This window comes from Nomia melanderi, chromosome 2, assembly GCF_051020985.1.
Source record: "Nomia melanderi isolate GNS246 chromosome 2, iyNomMela1, whole genome shotgun sequence".
In the NCBI taxonomy this organism is placed as follows: domain Eukaryota; kingdom Metazoa; phylum Arthropoda; class Insecta; order Hymenoptera; family Halictidae; genus Nomia; species Nomia melanderi.
The window spans coordinates 27419174-27429579 of NC_135000.1; the positions used below are offsets into that span (position 1 = coordinate 27419174).

The 10406-nt window shown below is 32.3% G+C and overlaps 2 protein-coding genes across 4 annotated transcripts; one reads left to right on the forward strand and one right to left on the reverse strand.

Annotated features, from left to right (window-relative positions):
- Nucleotides 1-70: 70 nt before the first annotated feature.
- On the reverse strand, nucleotides 71-9896 carry LOC116433293 (NBAS subunit of NRZ tethering complex). 3 transcript variants are annotated; one of them, XM_031991232.2, is made up of 19 exons: nucleotides 9783-9896; nucleotides 7410-7522; nucleotides 7071-7305; nucleotides 6556-6974; nucleotides 6089-6472; nucleotides 5792-6002; nucleotides 5500-5720; nucleotides 5105-5434; nucleotides 4803-5008; nucleotides 4426-4722; nucleotides 4018-4354; nucleotides 3534-3946; nucleotides 3151-3450; nucleotides 2795-3083; nucleotides 2403-2720; nucleotides 1922-2333; nucleotides 914-1845; nucleotides 711-833; nucleotides 71-630 (listed from the first exon to the last, which is right to left on the reverse strand). In XM_031991232.2, exons 2-19 carry the CDS (start codon nucleotides 7500-7502, stop codon nucleotides 355-357), a joined length of 5796 nt encoding a protein of 1931 aa, XP_031847092.1. In that variant the 5' UTR covers nucleotides 7503-7522; nucleotides 9783-9896; the 3' UTR covers nucleotides 71-354. The 3 variants fall into 3 exon arrangements, with proteins under 3 accessions (XP_031847092.1, XP_031847091.1, XP_031847093.1); XM_031991231.2 differs by lacking the exon at nucleotides 9783-9896 and adding an exon at nucleotides 7613-7788; XM_031991233.2 differs by lacking the exon at nucleotides 9783-9896 and having other exon boundaries at nucleotides 5120-5434; nucleotides 7410-7553.
- alien (COP9 signalosome complex subunit 2 alien) lies at nucleotides 7816-10203 on the forward strand. Its single transcript, XM_031991262.2, has 9 exons — nucleotides 7816-7964; nucleotides 8294-8488; nucleotides 8554-8679; nucleotides 8759-8926; nucleotides 8985-9159; nucleotides 9234-9372; nucleotides 9460-9676; nucleotides 9756-9896; nucleotides 9978-10203. Exons 1-9 carry the CDS (start codon nucleotides 7911-7913, stop codon nucleotides 10095-10097), a joined length of 1335 nt encoding a protein of 444 aa, XP_031847122.1. The 5' UTR covers nucleotides 7816-7910; the 3' UTR covers nucleotides 10098-10203.
- The last annotated feature ends 203 nt before the right edge of the window (nucleotides 10204-10406 follow it).

The following is a 10406-nucleotide window of genomic DNA, read 5'->3' on the forward strand; positions in this document are numbered from 1 at the left end:
TTTGAGGTTTCATTCAAAGACGCTTCCGAAGATCAAGGTGTAAATGGTAAGAAAAAACTTACAAATACCTTTTTTCGAGATAGATATATATTCTATCATGTATATAACATTTATATTTACAAAGAACATTGCGTAATAAATATTTTAAATATGTACAATGTTATTTTAAAGGATTGTACGATATACACGCGAAGTAAAAGCTTTGTGCCAATTCCGTATCCATCGAAAAAGTTCCTTCCTTTCTTCTTAACTAGCCTTTCACACTTGGCAAATAATATAACATTAAATTATAGCGTATTTACATTCTTATTCAAATTGAAATCACAGTTCTCGTAAAAACAGCCGTACAAGCGATTATTTTTTCATAAGTAGTTCAAAACAAGTGTCGAATGTGCACAAAGATGGCGGTATGTCTTCCATCAATTTGATTATACATAAAGCGTGAGATATATGATTTTTTTTCTTTAATTCCTGCACGAGGATTTCCGCATTTTCTCTTGTATCGGTTAAAGATTGATTCACGAGAACATGCTCAATAATTCGTCCGTATACATCGTGATTCGGATCAAATGATATTGTTAAATTCTTTAAGAATAATGCTTCCAATATTGGCGCCGACAACGTAATTTCCTGAAAACCGAAAAATAGGAGATATATTAATAAATATAATATAAAATATTAGTACTTATAAAATAAAAATATAAACACACTTTATGCCTTTCCTTGAGAATATTTACTGCTTCTTCGTGAAGTACTGGATCATCCATCTCTAATCTAATATAAATTGCATGATCTAGAGGAATTTCTTCTTTGTTCAAGAATTCTTTAAATGTCTGTTAATCATAATGGTCATTATTATTAACGTGTAATTATTTGTTTAATAACTTGTAGGAAATTATTTGATTAGACTTACATCTAGTGAAGATAAGGCTTCCATTAAATCTTTATATTCTTGAAATATTTGTTTATTATGCTTATTTTTATCCTTGTCTTTTATGTATAGACTAATCAGTTTCATCATTTTTAAAATTGGATGTCTGTCGACAGTTGTGTACTCAGGATTGCAAAATTTTGGCCAATTCAATAATATTTCTTTAATTTCATAGTAATGATCCACACTTTGTATTTTATCATACACCCTCTCGAATGCTTCAAAGCGGTCCTTTTCTGTCGCACAGTCGCTAGTTTCTTTTGACAGTAAAATATCACTATCTATGTACGATTTTTGTTTTGGAATGTTTTGTTTGTCCTCTGTTGCTTCTGCTGCATCCTCGTCAGAAAAATTTCCCCAGTCGTCTGTCCATTCCATTTCATCTTTGGCGTCAGAGTCTTGCACTCCTTTCCGTCCATCAAGTTCAGAAACTGATTTTTCATTCAATTTTTGTCCCTCTTTAAATTCTTCAGAGATTGCAGTTGAACTTTCAATGAGATCATTATTTTGTTCAAAGCTTCCCTCATAATCTTTCCTATTACCATTGTCTTCAATGACTTGCTTCGAATCAAAGAATATGAAGTCATCTACGTTTTGGTCATTAAACAAACGTGCTTGCCAATACCTCAAGCCCCCGTACAGTTCAGTTTGTTTACTTTTACTTGCTACATTTATCATTTTCCGTATTAAACTTAGTGGACTAAATAAATATAAATTCTCAATGTTCTTATGTAATCTTTTGTATAACTCCAAAGAGTAATAGTACATTGCAGTTTGAATGTACAATTCTGTTTGCGGTAGTTCGGTTAAAAGATTCTGTGTATCTTTTATACAGTTCCTGTGTGTACTGAATAAATAAGACATTCCTAACAACCAATCTTCCCGTATCGTATGCTTTGCACACTCTAAAAATACTGAAACAAGAGAATTATTATTTTTTACGTTATCTGATTTACATTTATTGTAGTTAACATTTCACGCAATACGTACAATGATTAATGTCGCTCACTTCCAAGCCATAACAAGATGATTCGCTTAACATGGCTATTCTCAAGAAGGCGCGACAGCATTTCAATTTTGTATTCTGTATATCTGGCATTGAATAATTTACGTACTTAGTATCCAGAGTGCTAAGTCTACCTTTCTCGTGTACACACTCGTAAAAGCAAGGAAAACTTTGGACATTGTCATCATCCTCATGATTTTCCTGATCATCATATTCTGCGTCATTGTCTTGGCTACTCGCTAAACCAAGCGTTAATCTAGACTTCCAGAAATTCTTATCGCTTATATTTTTTATTAAACCGAATGTTGATACTTTCATAATATTTGCGGAAGTCTTGACTATATCTGTAGAAGCTTCCAACACTTTTGGAACAAATTCTTTTGTTTCTACCTGAGGCTACAAATGAAAGATAATGTAGTATGATTCTTTATATAATTATCATACTTTTATACGTATATTTCTTACCGTGGTCACTGCATCTATGAATTCCTCTTCGCTATCAACGTCATCAGCGTCATTAGGGTTAACGGATTCATTAGGTGGTATCCATAACTCTAAATCTTTATGTAACATTTGTATTTCTATCAAATGTATTTGGTCCAGCGCTTTGCTTAATATGTCGTCAGGCCCTTTGCTTATTACAAACCATAAACATTTCTGTCTAGTCTTTAGATCATTATACTCGTCGCAGTACCCTAAATCCAAAGCAACTGTCCAGGCAGGAATATAATTATTATCCATCAACTGCTGACACGTAGCAGCGCAAACACTAAAGTCTTTAATCTGCGAAGTTTCATTAAATGAGAGTAATATATTTTACTTTAATTTTAAGTAATAGATTCGAGCTATTTTTTTACCTCTAACGCTTTCTTCGCTATCAATTCTAAAACTTTCCCTTCCCTCGCTCTGCTGTTATTCATTTCAATTCGCAGATAAGTTGCCAATGTTAATAATCTTTGACGATTTTTGTGAGCATCTTCCCGTTTATTTAAGCAGTCTTCTATTAACTTTAACCTGTCTTGCATTAACCTGACCTGAAGCGGTAATATATTAATCTTAAATTCATTCAATATTTGGAGAGAATTGATGAGATCATATTCTTCCTTGATTTGTGTATTATCGTCTTCAATCAGATGAAGACAGGCTCTGAAATAATATTATTTATAAGAACTAAAATTTACAGGAAAAATACACATGAAATACAAATGCTTACTTAGCGAGTTCCATGCTAGAATCGGTGAGGGAATTGGAACTGTTAAAATATTCTCTACTGGCTTCGAGAATTAAGTTCACAGCTTTTTCATAGGGCACTTTTAATAAAGATTGCTCATGTTTCTTGGTTTCAATTAGTGCTGCGCAACTTTGTATATTGGACTTAACGCCTGATACGAGTCGAGTTGACACACAGATTTCAAAACATATTTCTATGTCGACGCAGGAAAAGACTAAACCATGAATTTCCAACATATCATTCAATAGCTGTGCCCAATGTTGTTCATCGGGAGGTGGAACCCTTAAAGAAAATATAAGTGTACTTATGTAGATACATTTTTATGAAAGTATTGAGTATAAGTTTAAACTATTTTGTTTGCTTACTTTTTATTCAAACGTCTTGCCATTTGAATTAATAATTCTTTCGCAGACTCGGGGTTGCTCTTATTTTTTCTCAACGCATTCAAGGTGGTTTTAACACCGTATCTATTTAAAATCCTTGTACACTCGAGTTCTCTATCTAGTTCTTCGAGCAACGAGCTTATTCCACTACTTCTCTTTCCATCTCGATTTTTTGCAATGGAATCAACGATACAAGTAGCTTTTTCGTACATATTTGGATCGTTGCAGGCATATAAGCAATCCAGTGCCAAAGTGGCAATGTCCTCTATCATTTGCAGAATTTCATTATCTTGTGACGTCTTCAAATATTCGAAGAATTTTACAGATAATTTTAGATTTTCTTTACTAATGCATATTAAATAATCACTAAGCAAATGCCTCTGCAGTTCTCCGTCCTATAAAATGTATAATTTGGTAACTTATCTTTAAATTATGATTCGTTCTCCATTGTAATACCTGCACATACCAAATAGTGATGTCTTCTTTTTATAAATGGAAGTACAAAACTCTTGACATCGTCAACAAAACTTTTCTCTGCGGTTGTGCTCATTAACAATTTAATTTTCTCTAAATTGGATAACTTTTGTAATTGGTCCAAAGACAGATCTTCTATATAAATTTTGTAAATTAAGTCGTCTAATGTTTCTAAATCTAACAGTAAATTTTCTAAATCGTTTATGTTATGTGATTTCGCAATTTTGATTAATTGCAAAGCATTGTCAACCATATAACTATTTCTCTCAATTTGATAGGCTCTCGATTCGTACCATTTTTGTAACAACTCCGGGGTAAGCAAGGTATTTCTGAAATAAAAGTATTAAATTGCATAAAAAGTAACAAGTAAACGAAGCGAAGGAATTCAATTTTAATTTACCTATATATGGATAACGAAGGGTCAGATTCATAAAGAAGTTCCGATTTATCGTCATTTTCAAAATTAATTACTTTGTTAATTTCAGTCTTCTCGGACCAATCCTTTTGTCGCAATTCTCGTTGATCAAGCAAAAACAATTGGCCATCAGTATCGCATTTTGGTAGAAGCTTCATATATTTCAATGGATTTAATGTTTCTGGAAAGAAACTGATGATTGCTAGCCAGTGAGGTAGCAAATTTTCTCCATAATAAGTGAACATAATTTCAACCCCTTGGCAATCACCATCTTTGGCAAATCTGCGCTTAACGAAGTAATCACAATAGGCATATAAAAACTCCTATTATATCCTAAATAATTTGTATTATTTTGTTGGTACCTAATCGCATTTTCAAGCGCTGAAAGTTGTCGAAATTCTTCGTAAAAGTCTTTATCATATTTTAACGAAGATCCCAAAATAACTTCGTACGTGAGTAATTTGTCCAAATGATCTAGAAGCTTTCTTCTATATTTAATTAAATCAATCTGAGCATCGGATAAATGATTGAGGTCAATCTTATCGAGCAATTCATTTGTCTTTTGTATCTATACATTCATAAATATTTAGCAAAATGAGTAAACAGATTTAACATTTTATTCTGCACATTACATTTTGAATGTTGCTGGATAGAAACAGCTTACCTGTCGTAAACTTACACTAACTTCATCCATGTCACTCCAGTCTTCATCTGTATTGTCTGTTACAAATTTCCCATTATCACATGTTCCTATTGCTATCAGTGTTTCTAAGTTGGCACCTTTTAATCCAAAATTCAATAATTCTCTTGCTGCCTCAATAGTATCCGGAACCCGTGTTATACATTCATGTAAGACCCAAGATCTTTTGGTAACTTTACTTAAATGTTCTTGGATAGCACTCAAAGATAATTTTGATTTCCGCCATTGTGTTTGATAAACTAGATCAGTATCTAAGTTGTATTTATTAGCTAAAGCCAAAGCTTCTTCATATTCCTATAACAAATTACAAATTTTTACTTAGTTCATTTCAAAGTATTCTTGTAAGTAAATACTCCTACTTCTATATCAATTTTTCTTGAATACAGTTCTTCAGGCGTTGTACTCTTCAAACCAAGCATCCTGTATGTTCTAAATAATATTTTCGATTTTTTTCTTTTTGGTTGAAATCTTTCAATATCTGTTATAGAGTACAAAGTAGTTTGCATTAAATTCGTGGTATAATTCAATATGCTGACTGGTTCTAACTCATCATCTTCATCCTCACTTTCTGACGAAGCCTCTAGAAAATTAAATAAATCATACTTTTCATTAGACACGTGAAAATTATATTATTATGTTCAGTGTACAAACCTGATATTTGACCCTCTACATTAGATTCTCTGTTTCGTTTTTTACTGGTTATAAAAGTTTCACAATCCAAACATAAAAAACCACGTTCTGAACCAAGTTCACATATTTGTGGTTGCCCAGCTAGAAATTCTGGGCTCATTCCTAAAAGATTCTTCAAATTTGTAGTAGCACATACAGAAGTAGACCCAGCATATCTTGCAATTATAAGTGCCTACAAAAATATAAGTAACATGAAAGAATTAAACATACACAATAATGTAAGTCTTAGTACCTAAGTCACAAGAAGAATGATATTACCTGATCAGACCACCAACCAATATCTAATGGTTGAAATTCTGTAAAACCTGGTGGAAATTTTTTTAACTTTGCAGGTCCCAATGGATTAGGTATATTAAAATCTGGTTGCTCTGTTAATTTCCATTTCTTTTGTAATATTAAATTTGGTAATGCCCACAAGGATATAGAACCATCGGTATGCAAGCATGTTAAAAATTGACTATTTGGAGAAATTTTTATTTTGAATATAATAGATTCTGGTTGAAAATTCAATGAGGGAATAATGTTCCATATAGAAAATCTTGACTTAGTTGTTGATTCATTGTCGAAAGCAAATGATAATTTGAAGTAGGGATAATCATTTAAGGGTCTCCAAGATGTTAAACCACTCTCCGAAGCTGTTGACTATGATACATGATATAATACACTATACTATTTTACTCAATTTAGTATTTATATAGTAATATATATAGTAGTAAATTAGTTACCATTAATTTTTGAGTAGTAGTATTTCCAGCAACATAGAATATGCAATGTGTCTGATCATAAGCAACTGCATTGACACCATTTTTATAAAAATTACCAAAAGAAAATTCATAATTTGCTTCGTATCCATTGTTCAATGAAACATGGTAACATTTGAGTAGACCGCTGTATGTAATTAACATAAACTCATACAGCCATCTTTCAGATTTTGTCCTGGGCTTAAGAAATATCATAGAAACTATTGCATCACCAGCTTCTAAAATCTGAGGATTTTGAGAAAATGTTTTTGGACTTATGTTAAAAATATTGTTCCCCAAAGCATTATAAAAAGAAGTGTAACCATTACTAGATGCTAATACTAAAAGTGTTCCATCTGGACTCCAAGATAATTTGCGCCAGTGTGGAAAAGCATCTTTTGGAACTAAATTCAAAAACAAAATTATAAGTAATACTATTATACGTTATATTTGTAATATTAATTTATTATAAACATGAATATGAAAGAATTTTTACTTACCAGATGCTTTTCCAACAACCGATGAGTACTCATCTTTTGCTTTTCGAATTTCTATGACATTTTCTTGTAAAATAGCAAGTAGTCTACCAGAATCCCCAATTGCAAATTTCCATGGTAAAGTGAGATTATTTTGTTGTGATATGCTTTCTGGTAGGCTGTACCTATTATTCAAATACCTAAGTGCATTTTTAATTGTTCCAGTTGTTGGTAATATTATAGCATCGTTTTTGCATTTCTAAAACGGAGATTATTTTATAAAATGCATGATAATATAATCTCGGATATAAATCGTGGCTAATGTAATGTTTTTTATTTTGTTAAAAGACAATTCAAACTTACAATTAATTCCGGTTCCTGTTTCCGAACAAAATATTCAAGCAATTCATAAAGTATTGGTTCATTTTCGTTTGATATCTCGTTACTATTAACCATTTTGAATCGAGAAACATAACCTAGCACACCGACAAAAACATACAGCAGAGAGTGAAATTAGGTAGAACTTGACAAATCAGCAGGCCAACGTCATGATTATTTTTCTTTACCTTTCACCAAAGATAAAAAGAGTTTAAGTAAAATTGATTTATTCGTTTTCACATAGGTAAGCTTAAAATAGTAATTATTTGACAATTATAGGCATTTCATCGAAAATATTGTGGAATAATAGAACCATATTGACAAAATATCTTTTAGGTGATGCAAGTTGCACACAGCACTGCACATGTATAGGGTTAGTGCACGCATGTGAATTTCAAAATACAAACTGGTTCGATCTTGCGGTTGTCAACAGGGTAGCGTGAATTTTTTATTTCTAATATTCGAAGTCTTTAAGTATTTCTGAAAATGTCAGATGGCGAGGATGATTTTATGTGCGAAGAAGAAGAAGATTATGGTCTCGTGAGTATTCACTTTTTCGCAGCAGAAACGCTGTTATGTTCATAAACGTTCCGGTCAAGGTATAGGTTAGAATTTTCATTTTGACATGTATGGAATTTAAAAATAGTTTCAAAGCTATTTCATAATTTTTGAGTGATGAAGGATTATGTTTATGGCAAGTTCTTTTTTAAAAATAATAGATACATACAGCAATTAAATGGCATTTGAATTTCGTTTAGGTTATATTGATGATTTAGGACACTTTTCATTTGTCCTTTGCTCTGTTGCTATATTAGGTTATTCTGAAATAAGAACAATACAATATAATGTCTTTTACATACTAATTTTAGGAATATTCTGAAGACTCGAATTCAGAACCAGATGTTGACTTAGAAAATCAATATTATAATAGCAAAGCATTGAAGGAGGATGATCCAAAGGCAGCATTACAAAGTTTTCAGAAAGTTTTGGATTTGGAGGGTGGTGAGAAGGGAGAATGGGGATTCAAAGCTTTAAAACAGATGATAAAAATTAATTTTAAATTGGTAGGTTACTCAAATTATTACCACGTAAGAGTATGTTCATAAATTATATCTCTTTACTTTCCTAGGCTAATTATAAGGAAATGATGGCCAGGTACAAACAGTTATTAACATATATTAAAAGTGCAGTTACAAGAAACCATTCAGAAAAGTCTATAAATTCCATATTGGACTATATTAGTACATCAAAGAATGTGAGTGCTTAAAAGTGGAAACTATAATTGAATATACTTCCCAAATATTTAGGACCCCTTGTTATTTAACATCTTACAGATGGAACTATTACAAGATTTCTATGAGACTACTTTAGACGCGTTAAAAGATGCCAAGAACGACAGGTTATGGTTTAAAACGAACACAAAATTGGGAAAGTTGTACTTTGATCGGTCAGATTTTAATAAATTAGCAAAAATATTAAAACAGCTTCATCAGAGTTGTCAGGTGGGTTGTGTGTGATTATATGGTTAAATTGCTGGTGCTTACACATATGTTTCATTAGACTGACGATGGGGAGGACGATCTGAAGAAGGGGACACAGTTGTTAGAGATTTATGCCCTAGAAATACAAATGTACACTGCACAAAAGAACAACAAAAAGTTAAAAACATTGTATGAGCAGAGCTTACACATTAAAAGTGCAATACCACATCCCTTAATAATGGGAGTGATTAGAGGTATGGTAAACAGAATTCTTATTAACAATATTCAAACATAGATATAATAAAATTACAATTTACATTTTTAAAAGAATGCGGTGGGAAAATGCACTTGAGAGAGGGTGAATTTGAAAGAGCGCACACAGACTTCTTTGAAGCCTTTAAAAATTACGATGAGTCTGGTTCACCTAGACGTACAACATGTTTAAAGTATTTAGTTTTAGCAAATATGTGAGTAGCTAATCAATAAGCGGCAAACAACGTTTATTAGGATATTAATAGAACTAATTGTTACCGAAACATTACGTTTGAAAACAGGCTAATGAAATCTGGAATTAACCCGTTTGACTCTCAAGAGGCAAAGCCATACAAAAATGACCCAGAGATCTTAGCAATGACGAATTTAGTGGTCAGTTATCAAAATAATGATATCAACCAGTTCGAATTAATTTTAAAACAAAATAGAAATAATATAATGGATGATCCTTTTATAAGAGAGCACATTGAAGACTTGTTACGTAACATACGCACTCAGGTACGTTTAGCATGCAGAGAAGTTGTCCCGAATAACACCCAGACGTTCAGATATAATGTCTGTTCACTTATTTCTACAGGTCCTGATTAAATTAATAAAACCTTACACTAGAATTTATATCCCTTTTATAAGCAAAGAGTTAAATATCGACGTGTCGGAAGTTGAAAGCCTTTTAGTGTCTTGTATTTTGGATAATACAATCCGCGGCCGTATCGACCAGGTAATACAGTTGAATATGCGTCACGCGTGGACACTATACTTCCGTATTCTCTAACTGGGTATTGCGTAACATCATCAACAGGTGAACCAAGTCCTCGAGCTGGATAAAAAGTCAGTGTGCGCAGCGCGTTACAATGCCCTCGACAAATGGACGAGTCAGTTGCATTCGTTGCACTTAGCTATAGTAAATAAAATGGCATAAGAAGTATGGTGCGTGTGATCCCAGAAAGAAACTCGAGCTCTAGACATTACTCTGTATAGTATATCATAAATGCCTGTCTCCAACTATATGAAAAATAAAATCTATTGTGATATAATAAAGTAAGAACACTTTAATACAATTCACTTACTCTACCCCTTATCGAATTAATTAAGTCTTCGTTGAACAACCGTTCATACGCTCACTGCCTACTTCGTTTCATCCGTCACTTATTTTACCTACTGGATCATCCCAATGACGCTATTTCCATCATTACATTATCTCCTATTAAAACTAGCCTCAGAACTATCC

What these genes read in the sequence shown, in the direction of transcription:
- alien (XM_031991262.2), top strand. Translation starts at nt 7,911, where the DNA reads ATGTCAGATGGCGAGGATGATTTTATGTGCGAAGAAGAAGAAGATTAT. An exon ending in TACGTAACATACGCACTCAG is followed by an intron (nt 9,677 to 9,755) that starts GTACGTTTAGCA and finishes TTATTTCTACAG; the next exon opens with GTCCTGATTAAATTAATAAA. An exon ending in TCCGCGGCCGTATCGACCAG is followed by an intron (nt 9,897 to 9,977) that starts GTAATACAGTTG and finishes CATCATCAACAG; the next exon opens with GTGAACCAAGTCCTCGAGCT.
- LOC116433293 (XM_031991232.2), bottom strand. Translation starts at nt 7,502, where the DNA reads ATGGTTAATAGTAACGAGATATCAAACGAAAATGAACCAATACTTTAT. An exon ending in TAGCGAAGAAAGCGTTAGAG is followed by an intron (nt 2,721 to 2,794) that starts GTAAAAAAATAG and finishes GAAACTTCGCAG; the next exon opens with ATTAAAGACTTTAGTGTTTG. An exon ending in TCATAGATGCAGTGACCACG is followed by an intron (nt 2,334 to 2,402) that starts GTAAGAAATATA and finishes TTTCATTTGTAG; the next exon opens with CCTCAGGTAGAAACAAAAGA.